The sequence below is a fragment of the Terrapene carolina genome, unplaced genomic scaffold, assembly GCF_002925995.2.
Source record: "Terrapene carolina triunguis isolate 2854851 unplaced genomic scaffold, T_m_triunguis-2.0 Scaffold629, whole genome shotgun sequence".
Taxonomy (NCBI): Eukaryota; Metazoa; Chordata; order Testudines; family Emydidae; genus Terrapene; species Terrapene triunguis.
The window spans coordinates 19,454,306-19,472,510 of NW_020664980.1; the positions used below are offsets into that span (position 1 = coordinate 19,454,306).

General features: G+C 59.9%; 2 protein-coding genes across 2 annotated transcripts in view; both read left to right on the forward strand.

Annotated features, from left to right (window-relative positions):
• Positions 1-279: 279 nt before the first annotated feature.
• FAM193B (family with sequence similarity 193 member B) lies at positions 280-13,119 on the forward strand. The gene is made up of 9 exons (XM_024205174.3): positions 280-455; positions 1,894-2,119; positions 2,464-2,673; positions 4,218-4,587; positions 5,410-5,605; positions 6,025-6,261; positions 6,915-7,932; positions 8,333-8,408; positions 12,835-13,119. The coding sequence occupies exons 1-9, from the start codon at positions 375-377 to the stop codon at positions 12,929-12,931; spliced, it is 2,511 nt and encodes an 836-aa protein (XP_024060942.2). The 5' UTR covers positions 280-374; the 3' UTR covers positions 12,932-13,119.
• Positions 13,120-16,319: 3,200 nt separating this feature from the next.
• The window catches only part of DDX41 (DEAD-box helicase 41), a 15,729-nt gene continuing 13,843 nt past the window's right edge, over positions 16,320-18,205 (forward strand). The window contains exon 1 of the mRNA XM_026659340.2: positions 16,320-16,494. Coding sequence (XP_026515125.1) covers positions 16,320-16,494 — 175 coding nt within the window. The remainder of the gene's footprint in view (positions 16,495-18,205) is intronic.

Below are 18,205 nucleotides of genomic sequence, written 5' to 3' on the forward strand. Positions count from 1 at the left end.
CATGACAGACTCCTGGGAGCCCCTAAATGCCGAAGGCTGCTGCCCCACCCCATCTGTGAGGGGTGCCAGAGTGGGAGAGCAGCGTCCCGTGGGCACGGCTCGCAGAGGTGCTGCATGGTCCAGCCTGCTGGCCCTCGGGGCCCGTCCTCCTCCTGCACAAATGCCTGCTTTGTGCCCAGCTGTGAGTGACTTGCCGCCTGTGTGTCCTGCTGCAGGTGCTGCCCACTACCAACCAGTCCGTGCAGACGTGTTGCTTGCTATGCCACCGAGAGCGCAAAGACTGGGGAGGCCCATCTCACAACGGGCTGGTCTCCCCGGGCGAGAGGCTGCCTCCAGACTTCGTGCCAACGCTCGTGCAGAACCTGCTGGGAGAAATGCCGCTGTGGATCTGCCAGAGCTGCAGGAAGAGTGTGGAGGAGGAGGAGAGGCGAGCTGTCCAGGAGCAGGCCTTGGCGGTAGGCAGCGGCTGTCCTCTGGCCATGCTGGTTAGGGCCATGGCTCCCCTCGAGGCAGGGGGTCCTGCTGAGCAGTCGGTACTAATTGCCATGTGGCAGCAATGGCAGCTGTAGGTCCCCCAGAGCCTGGCACCCCCCTGGCCCTCGCTGAGTGCCCGTACACGTACCTGACGCCTGGGTTTCTCCTAGCGGGGGAGCTCCGGTAGTGCCGGTGGGGAGGGCAGGCATTTGGTGGTTCAGGATTGCATGAGAGCTGCACATGAGGGGCCCCGGCACGGTACGGCCAGAGCTGGAAGAGTAAGTGTGCCACTGACTTATGCCTCTGCCCCCCCGCGCCCCCCCCCCCCCCACCGTGCCTCTCCTGGCTGGGAAGACTGGCTCGCTGCTCCCGCAGACCCTCAGATGTGCCTTGGCTTGGCAGGCTCAGCTCCTCACCAGAGCTGCCCCCTCTAGGCCTGGTTCTGGGTCCATCAGTCAGGGATTGGCAGCATCAGGCCAACGGAAACCATTATGGTCAGCTGGTCTGACCCCCGGTACAGCGCAGGCCAGAGAGCTGCCCCCAGACCCTCCCTACAGCAGATCTGCTAGGCAGACCTCCCGGCTGGATTTAGAATGGCCAGAGACTCTGCCGCAGCCTTTGGTAAGTTGTTCCAATGGTCAGTTACTCTCATCATTAAAAACGGGCCCTTATTTCCAGTCTGAATGGGTCTAGTGTCAACATCCAGCCCTTGGATTGGGTTAGACCTGCCCCTGCCTGAGCGAGGGGCCCACTAGCAAATGTCTGGTCTCCAGGTAGGCACTTACAGGCTGAGACCTAGTCACCCCTAACGCTTCCCTTGGTAAACGAGGCCGATGGAACTTGAGGTCTGGGCAGCCCTGGCCTCCATCACCGGGATTCACACCTGCGCACGCCCCGCCAGGGACACTCTTGTGCTGGGTGAAGAGTGACAGAAGCACTTGGTTAAAGGCACCCAGTCGGTCGCCTGGTGCAGCTGGCTGGTCTGGGCCAGACCTTACTCTGCTCTACACCAGAGAGTTACGTCAGTATAACTGCGTCGCCCAGGGGGGTGGATAATCCAGCCCCCGAGCAATGGAGTCGCGCTGCACAGCGCTACATCGGCAGGAGAGCGTCGCCTCCGGCACGGCTCCCGCAACCAATGGGAGAGCTCTCTGAGCGACATGCCAGCCGCGCTGCTGCTGCAAACGTGTAGCTTGGATCTGCCGTCACTGAAGGCTGACGGGGAGACACAGGATGGGCCCCCCTTGCCCAGGCTCGGCCCTGGCTGGTGGAGGCCCAGCAGGGAGCCCTGCGTGAGCGAAGACAGGTGGGGGCGTGTTGGGACTTGGCCTGGCCCAGGGGAGCCCAGACTAGAACCAGAGCGTTTGGGGATTCATCTCCTCAGTCTCCTGCTGCTTCACACTGTGAGTTTCTTCCCAGGTCTCGTTATCGCACACGTCCTGCAAGTCCCAGTCTTGTGGGGGTGGCTCCCACTCCTCATCTTCCTCCTCATCATCCTCTTCCTCCTCCTCGTGCCACGGGAACTCCGGGGACTGGGATCCCAGCTCCTTCCTGTCTGCTCACAAACTGTCGGGCCTCTGGAATTCCCAGCATGCCAACGGAGCCACGCAGGGCAGCCCCTTAGGGGGGCCCCCTGCTGCACTAGGTGAGTCCAGGCCAGCCCAGGGCCACATGGGTCCCAGCCTGGCTAGTGGCCATCTCTGGATCCAGGCCTGAGTGAAGTGCCATGCCGGCTGGCCTCCAGGGGCCCTGCCTTAGAGAGCAGAACCCCTGGGGTCCCCTGGGGAAAAGGGAGCGCATGGCCTTGGTGCCCAGGGTACACGGGGGGCTGTATCCTCCCTTGCTGCACCCCAAGGCTGCAGCCACTGCCAGTCGGGTATTGGGGGGAGCGATGTGCGCTCTGCTTCGGAGCCGTCCCGGAGTCTCCAGTGCTGGCCCAGGCCGGGCTCTGCACAGGAGAAGCCGTCTCCAGCGCTGACTCCGTTTCAGGTGACAAGCACCCCAGCCTCCCGCTGGCTCCGGAGTGCATCGGCCAGGCTCCTGCTGCGGCGCCCGGGCTCAAGTCCTGTCCCTACAGCCACGCCGTCCCTACAGCTTCCAGCGGGGCTGCCCCCGGTTTGCCTCTGCCTACCTCACTCGACTTCTGTAAGACGCTTCCCAAGCAGTTCAAGAGCATGTGCCGCAGGCCCACCCCGCCAGGTGTGTACGCGTGGCAGGGGCGGGGCAGCTGCGCCGTGGCTTGGGGCTCCTTGGCACTGCCCCTCCCAGCCCCCACCCCCTGCCTGCTCTCCCCAGCCAGCCGGCGGTAAAGCCCTTCTCCCAGGGGCTCTCGGGTTGCCCGTGGAGGGGGAGAAGAGCATGGCAGGCCCAAGGCCCTGCCCGAGCAGGGCCCTTTCTCCCTGCTGGAGGATGAAGAGTCCTGGAGAGTGTGGAAGCTGCTGGGCCAGGCCCCTCCCCAGCCAGCTGCGTGTGCAGATGCAGCTGTGTCCTCTGCCTGTGGCTGGGAGGAGCTCGCTGGGCTGAGAAAGTCCCCTTGCCAGCAGGGAGCAGTCATAAGCGCGGCCAGACTGGGTCAGACCAAAGCTCCATCTAGCCCAGTCTCCTGTCTTCCGACAGTGGCCAATGCCAGGTGCCCCAGAGGGAATGAACAGAACAGGGAATCATCAAGTGATCCATCCCCTGTCGCCCATTCCCAGCTTCTGGCAAACAGAGGCTAGGGACACCATCCCTGTCCATCCTGGCTAATAGCCATTGATGGACCTATCCTCCATGAACTTATCTAGTTCTTTTTTGAACCCTGTTATAGTCTTGGCCTTCACAACCTCCTCTGGCAAGGAGTTCCACAGGTTGACTGTGTTGTGTGAAAAAATACTTCCTTTTGTTTGTTTTAAACCTGCTGCCTATTAATTTCATTTGGTGACCCCTAGTTCTTGTGTTATGAGAAGAAGTAAATAACACTTCCTTATTTACTTTCTCCACACCACTCATGATTTTATAGACCTCTACCATATCTCCCCTTAGTCTTCTCTTTTCCAAGCTGAAAAGTCCCAGTCTTCTTCATCTCTTCTCATACGGCAGCCGTTCCATCCCCCTAATCATTTTTGTTGCCCTTTTTGGAACCTTTTCCATTTCCAATATATATTCTTTGAGATGGGGCGATCACATCTGCACGCAGTATTCAGGATGTGGGCATACCATGGATTTATATAGAGGCAACATGGTATTTTCTGTCTTACCATCTATCCCTTTCCTAATGATTCCCAACATTCTGTTCCCTTTTTTGACTGTCACTGCACATTGAGTGGATGTTTTCAGAGAACTCTCCACAATGACTCCAAGGTCTTTTTCTTGAGTGGTAACAGCCAATTTAGACCCCAGCATTTTATATGTATAGTTGGGATTATGTTTTCCAATGTGCATTACTTTGCATTTATCAACATTGAATTCCATCTGCCAATTTGTTGCCCAGTCCTGGCAGCAGTGAGGACGCAGGAGGGCCCTCTGCAGCCCAGCGTGCTGGGCCAGGGTCAGAGCATGGGCCATGTGCTCGAGGGCCGGGGATGGTGGAAGCCCTCGGGGAGGAAGCCCCTGTTCTTTCTGCTCCTGTGCTGGGGGCGAGCAGAACCTGGGGTCCTGCTGGGCTCTGCGTGCGCATGGGCGCTCCCCTGCCTGCATGCTGGGCTGGGACAGGCTGGTGCTGCTGGGCACGTGCTTGACCCATCTCTCATCCTGCCTGTCTGCAGGTGAGGCCTTCCACTCCTTGGACCATCACCGGCACCCGGACCTCGCCGCTCCTCCCAACAGCCCCACGGGGCTCCCCTCCCAGCCACCGGCGCTGATCTCCACCAAGCAGTCACCCGCCCACCCAAACACCTCACCGCAGGCAGCTCCGGTCCCTGCACCCAGCCCCCACACAGCCGCTGCCGAGTCCCCTCCTGCTGGCACCCTCTCGCACGGCCAGGCCTCCTGCAAGAGCCCTCACCTGCCCCCCGCCAACGTGCCGCTTCTGAAGATGCCACCTCCGCTTTCAGGCTGTGCCCACCCCTGCAATGGGCACTGCAGCGGCTCCCTGGTGCCACCAGCTGCCCCGCACCAGATGCCCAGCACTAACAGGTGAGAGGGTCTCTGCCTGCCTGAGGCTGGTGCAATGCCCCTGGTGTTCTGGGGGCGCTAGCATGAGCCAGGGGCCCTGCCAAGCTCCAGTTGCCACGTCCCCATCCCAAGGGACCAGCCCTCGGGGGGCAGAAGGGCTCCTCACAGAGATGGTCTGACTCCAGCACCGCACAGCCCTGAGGCTCCAGGGCCTCTCCGACCCTGACAGTTCTGTCTGCGAGGCGGACGCAGCCTTCGCTGCCTGTTTCTCCTGCAGTTCGGGAACTCACCCCCCTCGGCTCAGAGACCTAGGCCTGTCACGGGCACGGCCAGGAGCCCAAGGACTAGCTGTTCGCAGCCGCCTGCCCTGGCCCCTTGCAGTGGGCTGGAGCATTGGGTTCTTCCCTGGGGATGGCTGTCGGCAGGGAGCCCCAGCCCACCTGGGGAGGGGCAGCAGAGAGCGTGGGAGTGGGGTCCATGGTGGGTGGGGCATGTAGTGCAGGCAGCTGGGTTCTAGCTGCACCCCCCCGACTCCGGGTCTGGTTTCCTGGTATGCTCGGTGAGCCTTTGCCCTGCCAAAGGGCTTGGGATCCCAGGGAGCAGCGCAGGGGTCCCGTCCCAGCCGATTAAACAAGCCAGTCAGTGTCAGTAGAACGCCTGGGGGGTGTGGGCCGCCTGCCCTGGGGCCTTCCCTCCCCCGCAAGGCGCCCCCACGCAGTTCTGGGATGTGGGAGGGGCCTGCCCCTTTTGGCAGCACTGTCTGAGCCTGGCTCGGCTGCAGCCCCCAGTGCCTCACTGCCCTGGGTCTGCCTTCCCGCTACCTTCCTTCCTCCCTTCCCCCAGGGACCCCGTGTGCAAAGGACACAAGTTCCCCAATGGTACCAGCTGCCACCCGCCACAGTCGTGCGAGGCGGACGAGGGGCTCGGGGAGGATGAGGACAGCAGCTCCGAGCGCAGCTCCTGCACCTCCTCCTCCACCAACCAGAAAGACGGGAAATTCTGTGACTGCTGCTACTGTGAGTTCTTCGGCCACAACGCGGTAAGTGAGCCATTGCGCTGGGCTTGCTGGCCATGGGCCGAGCTCCCGCTGAGACGGGCGCTCGGGAGACTGCCGTGCCGAGAGCACAGGCACCCGGCCGCTGGGCTGTGGGCACGTGTCCCCCACAGGCCTGACCGCCCCCCTCTGCTAGTCCAACCCTGGAGAGCCACCCGGCAGCAGCCAGTTCATCTCCATCTGACACTGTCCCTGCCCCTGCAGCTCGGCCAGCGCCTCTCAGTCCCAGCCCCCAGGGCCCCTCTGTCTCAGCCTGGCAGCTCTCCTTGGCAGACTAGGAACCATGCTGCCTTCAGCAATGAGCTATGGGTGGGGCAGCCCCATAAGCAGAGGGTGGGAAGGGGCCGGGGAACAGCGTCCATCTGTGCCGGGCAGGACAGTAGCAGCCCAGGCTCTCTCTGCAGCCCCCTGCGGCCCCCACGAGCCGGAACTATGCCGAGATCCGGGAGAAGCTGCGCTCCCGTCTCACCAAGAGGAAGGAGGAGCTGCCACAGAAGGTGGGCCACAGCAGCAGCTCGGGGGAGCCGGCCGTGGATCACAGAGACGTGGACGAGCTCCTGGACTACATCAACAGCTCGGAGCCCAAGCCCCTGAACAGCGCCAAGGCCGCCAAGCGGGCCCGGCACAAGCAGAAGAAGAAGGTGAGGATGGGGGGAGGGGAATGTGCTGTTCCAGACCTGGCCCAGCGGGGGTCAGAGCCGCCTTGGGTCCCGTCTTCCCTTGGTAAGGCCCTGGCCCCGAGCCCCTGGAATAGCACCAGAGGGTTCGACAGACGCCAGAGCTGGGAAAGGCCTTGAGGCCCAGCCCCACCCACCCTAACTGGGAGGCTGGAACTGGGTATCACCCCCATGAGGCTCTGCCCTCCCCCCCCCAGAAGCTTTCCCTGTGCTCAGCGCCCTCCCCCGGGGCCTGTCGGGAACTGCTCTGGCTCTTTGTAGGGCCCTGGGCACCTCTCCCACACGGGGTCTCCCCAGCATGTGCCGGGTCCCGCTGCGGGCCAGGGCCCCCCTTGTTCTGGGAGCTGGAAATCAGCCACTGGCCTGTGGCTGGGTGCTGCGGTGCAGACGTGGTGCAGCCTGTGCCAGCCAGGAACAGTCTCCCACAGGCCTGAGCTGGTGGGCGGCCGTGCCGGAGCAGGGCATACGGGGCCCCGGCTGTGCTTGCTACAGGCTGAGCTGGGCTGCGCAGCAGTGCTTGGGTTTGCCGCCCCAGGCCCGGGGCGTGCCAGCCCGCTGGGCATCTCTCCTGCCCCCTGAGAACATCTGACCTTGGCCCACCACCTTGCCTGTTCCAGGAGAAGGAGAAAGCCCAGCTGGAGGCGGAGGCCCAGAAGCGGGTGGCGCGCGGCCCTCCGGGTGGCCAGGACAGGGAGCTGGCGGAGGAGAAGCTCCTGGAGTGGCCCCAGCTGGAGCTGGAGCGGGTGAACAGCTTCCTCAGCAGCCGGCTGCAGGAGATCAAGAACACCATTAAGGACTCCATCCGTGCCAGCTTCAGCGTCTACGACCTCAACCTGGACGTCGCTGACTTCCCCAAGAAGGCGGCCGTGCTGGAGCAGAAGACTCTGCTGTCCCACCTCAACGGGTCCTCGGGCCTGCAGGAGATCGACCTGGATCTCTCCCCTCTGAGCCTGGGCTCCCCCAAGAACCACATGCTTCTGCGGAGCGAGCTGGGCCCCCGCTGGGGAGAGGGCCCCGGGGAGGGGCCGCCGCAGGCCGAGAACGGGGTGGTGAAGCGCCTGAGCGCGGTTCCCAACCTCTCCCGGATGATCTGGGTCCAGTCCCCCCAGCCGACAGACTGTGCCCAGGAGAGCGGCGGGCCCGGCTTGGAGTGCAAGGAGGTGGCACCGGCCAAGGGCCTGGAGCAGCAGGAGCAGGCCCCGGTGGGGGGCAGGCCGAGGAAGAACAAGCGACAGAGCTGCCAGGCGAAGAAGGGGGAAGGCACCGCGGTGCCCAGCGCCCAGGCCGTGCTGGAGAGTCCCAGCTCGAAGGGGCTGGTGCTGGGAGCCAAGCACCCTTCGAAGCCTGGAGGAGTGCCCACGCTGCGGAGGGGGAGTGGCTGTGTGGAGCCAGCGGAGAGCGCCAAGGGGCAGGGCTGGGGCTGCAGCAGTTCCAGGCCCGAGAAGGAGAGGAGCAGCGAGTGGAAAGGCCGGAGGGGCGAGGGCAAAGCAGAGCAACCGGAGCTGATGCAGTCACCTCCCCCTGCTGCTGGGGACCGGCAGCCCCCCCACCCCGCCACCCTGGGCAGCTCCCCCCAGCCCAAGGGCAAGAGCAGGAAGAGCAGGAGCAGGATGGAGAAATCCAACACGTCCATCGGTGAGTCCCCTGCGCGGTCCCTCTGCTCAGCAGTGACCTTGTCCCAGCTCCAGCTTGTCGTCCTGCGTCGCTGCGCTGCTGAGCGCTGTGGTGAGGGCGAAGCTCTCTTGTTGACTCAGCACATGGGGGCGGGGGGGGGGGGTGTCAGGTCAGTGTGGCTGCGCCACACCCCCCAAGCCATGGAGCTGTGTCGCCATAGGGCTGTAGTGGAGACGGGTCAGCGGTGATGTACCCTGGCTCTGCCCCCCTCTCCCCCTGCCCTGCCCCGCCCCCCATGGTGTCTGTCCATTGCTCTTTGCTCCAAGTAGGCTGTGCCAGGCGGCAGCGCGGGCCCCTGGTGCTGAGGGGGGCGTCCTTGGCGCCTGGAGCCTTTGCTGACCATGTGCCACTGCTTTGCTAGATGACGTGTTCCTGCCCAAAGACATGGATGGGGTCGAGATGGACGAGACGGACCGAGAAGTAGAGTACTTCAAGAGGTGAGACCAGCCTGCAGCTCTCTGGGAGAGTGGGGCTGGGGGAGGGGCATTCCTGCCCCCGGGACTCCATGTGGGAGGAGGGTCCCAGAGGCCAGGCTCCAGCCCAAGCCCGGCCGCCTACACTAGCCTGGGAGGCTGTCAGCTGTGCCGTGCTGCAGGCCTTTTCTCACAGTGTAGGCGTACTCAGGAGTCTCCGAAGAGCTAACCCCGGTCTCCCTTCCTACCGTCAGTGGACATGGAGACCAACTGAGCCCCATCCGCTTTGTCATAGCCCCCTCTTGGTATCAGCCCCCCGCCGTCTCTTCTCCAGACTAAACACGCCCACTGTTTTAACCGTTCCTCACAGGGCAGGGTTTCTAAACTTTTGATCATTTTTGTTGCTCTCAGCTGGACTCCCTCCTATTGATCCACATCTTCCCTAATGTGCGGCACCCAGAACTGGACACCGCACTCCAGCTGGGGCCTCCCCAGTGCTCAGTAGAGCGGGACAGTTACCTCCCTTGGCTTACGTACGACACTCCTGTTAATACACCCCCAGGAGGATGAGAGCCTTTTTCGCAACTGCCTCCGCTATAGCCAGCAGATCCTTGTCAGCAGCACTACTGTGTAGCCAGTTATTCCCCGCTTTGTAGCTGGGCGTTTGATTTTTCCTTCCTACGTGAAGTACTTGGCACTTGTCTTTAGTGAATTTCACCTTGTGATTTCAGACCAATTCCAAATTTGTAAGGGCGTTGTGAATTCAAATCCTGTCCGCCAAAGTGCTTGCAACCCCTCCCAGCTTGGTGTCAGCCACACATTTTATGTGCATACTCTCCACTCTGTTATCCAAGTCATGAATGAAAATCATGAATAGTGCCGGACCCAGGGCTGACCCACACGGGACCCCACTAGAGACGCCCTCCCAGTTTCACAGCAAATCGTTGATAACTCCTCTTTGAGTCCAGTCTTTCAGCCAGTTGTGCACCCACCTTCTAGCCCACATTGCCCTAGTTTGCTCATGAGAATGTCATGTGGGACTGTGTCACAAGCCTTGCTAAAATCAAGGTATCACGTCTACGGCTTCCCCCCATCCGCTAGGCTAGTGACCCTGTCAAAGAAGAAGATGAGGTTGGATTGACATGATTTGTTCTCGACAAATCCACACTGGCTGTTCCTTATAATTTGTTATCCTCTAGGTGCTCCCAAATGGATTGTTTAGTAATTTGTTCTAATACCTTCCAGGAATTGAAGTTTGGCTGAGTGGTCTGTACTTTCCCAGGGCCTCTGTGTTCCCTTTTTGGAAGAGAGGTGCTGTGTTTGCTCATCTCCAGTTCTCTGGGCCCTCACCTGGCCTCCACGTATTCCTGAAGATACAGTAATTGCTTGGTTCCAAGATGGCTCAGGCTAATGTTACCCGCACAAAAGTCTCTGTCATTTGAACACTCTAGGACATTGCACCTCTGCCCAGTTCCTAGGGTTCCAGGCGCAAGGCACTGAACTTTACCCCTCCGTGGGCTCCGGGCAAACACCCTTTCCCTGTGGGCTCCGGGCTTCATCTTTTTCGGGTTTACAGGGTCTTTTACCAGTGAAAGAGCCTCACACAGTAATATCCTACTTAACCTCTATTTATTAACAATCACCAAAGCAGACGGCACACGCTACACACACAGTGCTCACCACTCCCAATAAGAGAGAGGAACTTTTCTTGGTGGCCAGTCAGGATCAGGATCAGACCCATCTGGGGGATTCCAGTTTCTGCACGGTGTCATTGGCAGTGTGTTGAGGTCTGGCAGCTCCGATCCTGGGGCTGGGTCCTGGAGTTGGTTCCCAAAGAACTTCCTTTTGGACCCCAGTTTACATAGTGAAACTTGAGTCCTGCTTAGCTGTACCTTAATCAGTCATTTTACTAAAATGTTACTAACCAATCCTAACATTGTAACAAAATTCTCTAACCAATCCTACCCCACCACCTTCATTAATTTATACCTAGCAAAATTAATTACTTAACAGACAGAAACAATCAAAGAACCAGACAGATCATACAGACAAACCATAGGGAAGTGGGGACCATAAAGAAATGAGGATTTCACAACCACAACTATTGATAAGGAGGATCCGGGGAACTACAGGCCTGTCAGCCTCACCTCAGTCCCTGGAAAAATCATGGAGCAGGTCCTCAAGGAATCAATTCTGAAGCACTTAGAGGAGAGGAAGGTGATCAGGAACAGTCAGCATGGATTCACCAAGGGGAAGTCGTGCCTGACTAACCTAATTGCCTTCTATGATGAGATAACTGGCTCTGTGGATGAGGGGAAAGCAGTGGATGTGTTATTCCTTGACTTTAGCAAAGCTTTTGATACGGTCTCCCACAGTATTCTTGCCAGCAAGTTTAAGAAGTATGGGCTGGATGAATGAACTATAAGGTGGATAGAAAGCTGGCTAGATCGTCGGGCTCAACGGATAGTGATCAATGGCTCCATGTCTAGTTGGCAGCCGGTATCAAGCGGAGTGCCCCAAGGGTCGGTCCTGAGGCCAGTTTTGTTCAATATCTTCATTACTGATCTGGAGAATGGTGTGGATTGCACCCTCAGCAAGTTTGCAGATGACACTAAACTGGGAGGCGTGGTAGATACGCTGGAGGGTAGGGATAGGATACAGAGGGACCTAGACAAATTAGAGGATTGGGCCAAAAGAAATCTGATGAGGTTCAACAAGGACAAGTGCAGAGTCCTGTACTTAGGACAGAAGAATCCCATGCACTGTTACAGACTAGGGACCGAATGGCTAGGCAGCAGTTCTGCAGAAAAGGACCTAAGGGTTACAGTGGACGAGAAGCTGGATATGAGTCGACAGTGTGCCCTTGTTGCCAAGAAGGCTAATGGCATTTTGGGCTGTACAAGTAGGAACATTGCCAGCAGATCGAAGGACGTGATCATTCCCCTCTATTCAACATTGGTGAGGCCTCATCTGGAGTACTGTGTCCAGTTTTGGGCCCCACACTACAAGAAGGATGTTGATAAATTGGAGAGAGTCCAGCGGAGGGCAACGAAAATTATTAGGGGGCTGGAGCACATGACTTATAAGGAGAGGCTGAGGGGACTGGGCTTATTTAGTCTGCAGAAGAGAAGAATGAGGGGGGATTTGATAGCTGCTTTCAACTACCTGAGGGGGGTTCCAAAGAGGATGGAGCTCGGCTGTTCTCAGTGGTGGCAGATGACAGAACAAGGAGCAATGGTCTCAAGTTGCAGTGGGGGAGGTCTAGGTTGGATATTAGGAAACACTATTTCACTAGGAGGGTGGTGAAGCACTGGAATGGGTTACCTAGGGAGGTGGTGGAATCTCCATCCTTAGAGGTTTTTAAGGTCAGGCTTGACAAAGCCCTGGCTGGGATGATTTAGTTGGGGATTGGTCCTGCTTTGAGCAGGGGGTTGGACTAGATGACCTCCTGAGGTCCTTTCCAACCCTGATATTCTATGATTCTATAATAAGTGGTTTCTTGCCAGGCAGATGCTATCAAACTAAGTTTTCTTTAACCATCTTAAGATCTGTTATTTATCTGGTGATGGTGGGGGCCATTAGGACGGGGTCTCCTCCTAAACAGCCGGCTAGGACCTTGTTTTAATGTCCTGTAGATGGAATGTGGGGATGTGACTTCCTGATTCGTAGCTCATGGCTGCTGCTCTCTTAATCTGGCTGCAGACAAAGGCCTTAGGCCTGACCATATGGTTACAAGAAAAGGCTTTATCCGCACACTTGTTCCTAAAGAAACCTGGGGTGAATTTCCCCAGGCCCTGCTGACTCAAATACGTTCAGCTTGTCTAAATATTCTCTAACCTGGTCTTTCCCTATCTGAGCTTGTGTTCTGCCCCCTTGCTGTGTTCATTGTGTCGAGTGTCTGGTCATCATTAACCTTTTTAATGAAGACGGAAGCAAAGCAGGCAGTAAACACCTCCACCCCTTGAAGTCATCAGTTCTGAGCTCATCCCGCCCCCCTCCTTCCGCAGGAGAGGATCTATGCTTTCCTTCATCTTTCTCTTGCCCCAATGTATTTATAGAGCCTCTTATGTCTTGTCTGTCCCTTGCCAGGTGTAACTGATTTTGTCGCTGCGTGCTCGTGCTGTTCTTTTGTACGTTTCCTTTTTGATTTTCAGGTCGTTAAAGGGCTCCTTGTGGCCTCTGACCGTTCTTCCTGACTCTCCTTCGCTCGGGATAGTTGGCAGTTGTACTTTTAATATTGTCTCTTTGAGAAACTGCCGCTTCTCCTGGGCTCCTTTATCCCTTGACTTTTCTCCCATGGGACCTTGCCTGCTCTGGCTAGGGTGGGGAGGGTAGAAGCCCTGGCTTGGGGTGGGGGGGTTGTGTGGATGTGTTGGGCACTGGCCCTGTGGGGGGCAGGGAGCGGTTACTGTCTCTGCTCTTTCCCTGATTCTCTCTTCCCCCTCCCCAGGTTCTGTCTGGATTCTGCTAAGCAAACTCGGCAGAAAGTGGCCGTGAACTGGACCAACTTCACCCTGAAGAAAACCACTTCGAGTGCAGCTCAGTGAGGTGTGGGGGGAGCCCCAGTGCGTGCGAGGGGACCTGTGCCGCCCCTCAGCACTCACAGACACTCGCCTCACTGTGCCCCTCCCCCTGCTGGGGGGCCCCTTTTGTTTTCTCTGTGGGTTCCTCTTCCTGTGAATGTGGAACCCCTTCGCCCTGGGCCTGTCACACCTGCACCTCCCCAGCCAGTCACAGCTCTTGGGCGGGGGGGGGCGGGGGCCCCCCCGGCTCAGGCCGCCCCCCCCCCCCCCCCCACCTGGTCCCTCTACGGGATTTTCTCTTCTCCCAGCACTCCGTTGGTGATGTGCAGGGAGCCTGCCAGCGCCAGTGGGCAGCCCCCCGTGCCAGCCTGGCGCGCAGCCGGGGGAAAGGACCATGCTGGACCTAATAAAGAACTTTTTAATTTTTTATTTTATTTAAAAAACCCAACTTTTTTTGTTGTTTGTTCCTGGCTTCATGGGACACCCTAAGCCCTCCCCCCCACCCAGCTCAGTTGCCCTGGCAGCCTGTCACAGGAGATACCCACCTTCCTGCAGCTCCCTGAGGGGTCCAGCTGACCCCCTGTGTCTCAGCCTGGCTGAGGGGTTGGGCCTCAGGCAGGAGCTGCAACTTCCACTCTGCCTAGGGGCTGAGTTCAGTCCTCTCCTGGCCCCTCCGCCTCCAGTCACAATGCAGCTGCAGGCCCTGAGCACCTCTCCTGGCTGGAGGGGCACGCTGCACCATAACGAGCACATTGCAGTGTTCCGTTAGCCCAGCAGCACCTGCAGACGGGCCGGGGCCCCCAGCCTGCGGGCGCTGCCCCCACCGCCCTAGAACTGCTCTCCCCAGCAGCAGCCCTCCCCGCCCCCCCTGCACCAGCCCATGTGCTCACTGCTCTCGGGTTCCCAAAGGGGCATGCCCGGCCAGGGGCAGCGGGCACCCACAGCAGCACTTCCGGGAGCCGGGGGAGGGACGTGGTTGGTACCAGCTGGGCTGTGCCTAGCTCTTCCTCTGGCCAACCCTATGGCCGAGTGGGCCTGTGCACGTCAGGCTGCCAGGCCGGCTCAGGGGGCAATACCTGTTCCCCTCCCCCCGCCCCCCAAGTACAGGGTGAGGTTCTGATGGGCATGTTGCCCAGCCCAGCCCTTCTAAAGCAGGGCTTGGGCGCCTGAGCTCATGGAGCCGGGGGTAAGGGATGCCCAGGACGGGCTGGGGGCTTTCTCTACCCCAGGGAGCAGCACGTGCACTCCACCTCCCCGCCCAGCTTGGGCCAAGCGGCACTGGGGCTGGGGGAAAAGAGGGTGCCAGGCAGCCCAGCAGGGGTAGAACGCCCCCTAGAACGCAGCCTGAGCTCTGCCACCTGCTCCATGACGGCTCTTCCTGCCCTGTGCAGATACACCAGGGCTCCACCATGTGGCTCCACCCTCGGCAGCTTGCTGGGTTCTGGTGAATCCCTGGCCCACCGGGGCCCCTGCTTGTACCATAATCCCAGTCTGACTCCTATGTGACAGGAGTGGGAGCCAGGGCGGGCTGGGGGCTCTGGCTGACCAAGCTGCGCCCCCCTAGTCTGTTCTTAGCATATGTGTGCTGAAGGGCAGAGGGACGGACAGGCAGTGGGTCCCCCGCCCCGCACACATGCCCTGCGTTCCCCACACCAACCTACCCCTTAGTGAGCTGCAACGGAAACAAACTGCCGATCTCTTGACCACGATTTCTGGTGCTACCCCGGTCTGCCAGCCTGCAGGCGGCTGGAAAGGTGCCGCTGCCCTCGCCCCACCTGCGCAGGGATCGTGCTGCGCAACCAGCCACGGCCAGATTGGCTTCTCTGGTTTTTTTAATTATTTACTTTTGATACTGTGAAAATCTTTCATGCTGAAAGATAAAATGCCATTTGGACACAGAGCGGGTGTGTGTGCTGTGTGATTAGCGGGGGGCTGGAGGGGGCAGGCCCCGAGCTAGCAGTAGGGCCCTGGCACTGATTCTGATCAGCAGCAGCCTGAGGGTGCTCCAGCCGTGACATCACAGCCCCCTCGTGGCGCTGGGGGAGGGGGGAAAGACTGTGCCAAACGCTCCCCTGCCCCCGGCCCCTCTGAGAGCCTGGCTGCTGTCAAACCCAGCGGTCCCATGCTGACCTCTGCCCGCAGCGACTGCATGCCGAGCCGGCCGGCTGGGGGGGTGTAGGGGGAATGGGTCAGTGCAGAGAGGCAAACACTTCGCCCTGCCTTGAGGGCAGGGGACTGGACTAATGGCCTCTGGAGGTCCTGTTCTGTCCCGCGGCTCAATGAGAGGGCCCCACGCTAGGGCCAAGCAGCGGGGGCGGGCTCATCGCAGCTTCCCGCTTGGCCACGGGAGCCAGCAAGCAGGCCCCACCTGGCTCGCACCCTGCGGCAGCCGTGGCAGTACGGACGGCCTTTCCAGTGCCGCCATTGATGGCTCTGGCACTGACCCAGCCGGGCTGGCACAGGCAGGAGGCTCCTTAGCCTGGTATCAGGGGCTGGGCCATGTGCTCCTGCCAGACCCCCTGGCTGCTGCAGGCAAGGGTGCGTGATCAGGCACCTCTCAGCCAGCATGCCCCGGGGTGCAGGAGGCCAGGCTGGGACAGGGAGTTACACCAGCCCCCACGTCCAGCAGCCTCTGCTGGGATGCAGGTCAGTACGTGGGTGGGAGGTGGTGGGCTACAGGAAGTGCTGCTGCTTCAGCAGGAGCCTTCCCCCTGCAAGGGCCTGTGCTGCGCTGACCAGCGTGGTCAGGAGGTGGGGCCCAGCCACACTTCAGGGCAGGTCATTCTGCTGCCTTCAGCCCCACTGCAGCTTCAGCTGCACAAGTCACACCCCAAAGGCCTGTGTTAAAACAGCCTCTGGGCCGCCCCCTGGAGGCCAGGCGTTAGTACTGGCCAGGGGAGGAGGACCCCACCTCTGTGGAGAAACTGAATCCTTGGGCCAGGAGATGTGATAAAATACCCAATGAGGGGCAGGGCCGCTGCTCTCGGGCAGGCTGTCAGTGCATGGAGAAGCAGCGAGTTCACAGACGGTCAAAGGACATGTCTGTTCTTTCAGTGCAGGATTAGCCATGGGAACTCTCTGCCACATGATGGCAGTGAGGCCAAGACTTCAGCAGGATCCAAAAGGGACTCAGATGTTTCCATGGAAAAGGAGATCCAGAGATATGAGTAAATATGAAAACCAAACGAGCGCTTGGGAGGGAGAGGAACCCTCCTGCTTTAGGGCACGAGCCAACCGCAACTGGGAGCATTGGAGGAAGTGCCCCGAGTCCAGTTGCCCCATTACTGCCATCTATGGGGCTCTATCTTCTGAAGCAGCTGGGGTGGGCCACCGTTGGCGGCAGGAAACAGCCAGGCGGAGCCCTGCTCTGACCCAGCCTGGCAGTTGTGGTGGCTGGGAGGGCTGTGTACGGATGCCCAGCACCAGAGTCTCTCAGCTTCTCCCCCAGCAGGGAGCGGGCTATGCCAATCTCGCTGGAGACGGGCAGCGTGACAAGCGATGCTGGGTGGCCTTTCGGCTGCTGGACAAGGATGAGTGCCTGGCCGAGAGGAGAGCGGGCAGATATGGCAGAGCCGGGGGATTGGCAGGTAAGAACAGAGAGAAGGTGGGTGGGGAGGAGCAGCCTAGGCACCCACCCCAAGAGACAACCCACAAGTTAGAGGGGAGGGGCAGCAAACTGGCCCCCTCCCTGTTTGCCAGAGCAGGTGTCAAACCCTGCCCAAAGAGCTAGAGATGCTGTATGTGCCCAGGGCGCCTCAGCCAGCGCCACTGCTGGAGAGTAACTGCCCAATGTGCTGCAGCTTCGCAGGTGTGGGCCGGCCCAGTGCTGCCTGGGCCACGCACAGGGTTTGAGGTCCAGGCCTGCAAGGTGGGTCTGTTTGCCATAGTCATACGCACTCTGCAGCCTGGAGGTGCCAGTCTGCTGTAGCGGCGACCAGCCGCGCACCGGAAAGGCCTGCAAGGCGCAGGGTGAAAAGAGACAGTAACTTGCATTTTGGATCAGCAAATGGAGTGCAGCCAGCCAGGCGCTCAGGCAGGTAAATCCTGCCGCTTTGGTACTCATGCCCAGCAAACACCAGGCGGGCTCAGCAAGGGGAAGGACCGGTGCGCTGACGTGTGGCAATTCTCACTACCAGCTCCACTGCGGGAGGGGCACCAGCAACGCTTGCTATTGAAAGATCTTCGGGAAGGGCCCTGCAGAGCAGGCAGGGATTGGGGGGCTCAGGCCCAGCCAGCGGAGGGCTGTTTTTAACCTGCCTGGGCAGGCACAGGGATCCCTTTGTTCAATGGTTCTCGCCCAGGGGGTCGGGTACCCTAGGGATACTCAGGTACCGTATCATTATAAAACAAATCAATGGGAATCGTGTCAGTGCACAGTACATAGAAACAAGTCATGGTCTGTAGGAAATGTTAGTTTGTACTGACTTCGCTAGTGCTTTTTATGTAGCCTGTTGTAAAACCAGGCAAATCTGTAGATGAGCTGAGCGGCACCGATGGCCCAAAGACCGAAGTTCCCTGTAAGCTGCGTGGCCGCGCAGCAGCCTATCTAGTGCCCTACGGGTGCTCAAGAAACCCATCTGGGGTCCTGCTGCAGCCGGGGGAGGGGTGCCCCTTCCCTGGCCCCCACCTAGCCTGGCCCCCAACCCGCCTACCCTGCAGCCCCAACCCCAGAGCTGCCGTGCCGGGGAGAGGCACCTCTCCCCCCTAGCCCAGGTGCTGCTGCTGTGGGGAGAGAGCGCAGGGGGGAGTCCTCTCTCCCTGCCGTAGCCCCTGAGCACCCCCCCTGCACCCCAAACCCCTGAGCCCCCTCCCACACTCTGAACCCCTCAGCCCCACCCCCACCCCATGAAGTTTGTTGTGTGCACCGATGTGAAGGTGATGGGTCACACGGGGGGCGGGGGAGAGGGAACGCTGGCGGAGACCCAGGCTCGTTTCGAGCTGCCCCAGGAGCGAGCGGTTTGGGAACCACAGAGCCAGGCCTTGGCGCAGAACCAGCCTCGGCCCCAGCTGGATCAGAGTCCTGAGGTTCCCAGCTCCACTTCCAGGGCCTCTGCCCAGGCCCAGGAGGCCCCACATCTTCCCAGGGGTTAAACCCAGTCAGGGCAGGGACGGGGGCAGAGATTGCAGACTGGGGGTAGGGAGGAAGCTGGGGGGGCAGGGATCAGGGTCGGGGGGAGGTTGGGGTAGGGCCTGGGGGGTGAAGATCAAAGTCTGGGGATGGGGGGTCGGGGTCGGAGGGGAAGCTGGGGGCGGAGATCATGGTGGGGGGGTCGGAGGGGAAGCTGGGGGGGTGGAGAT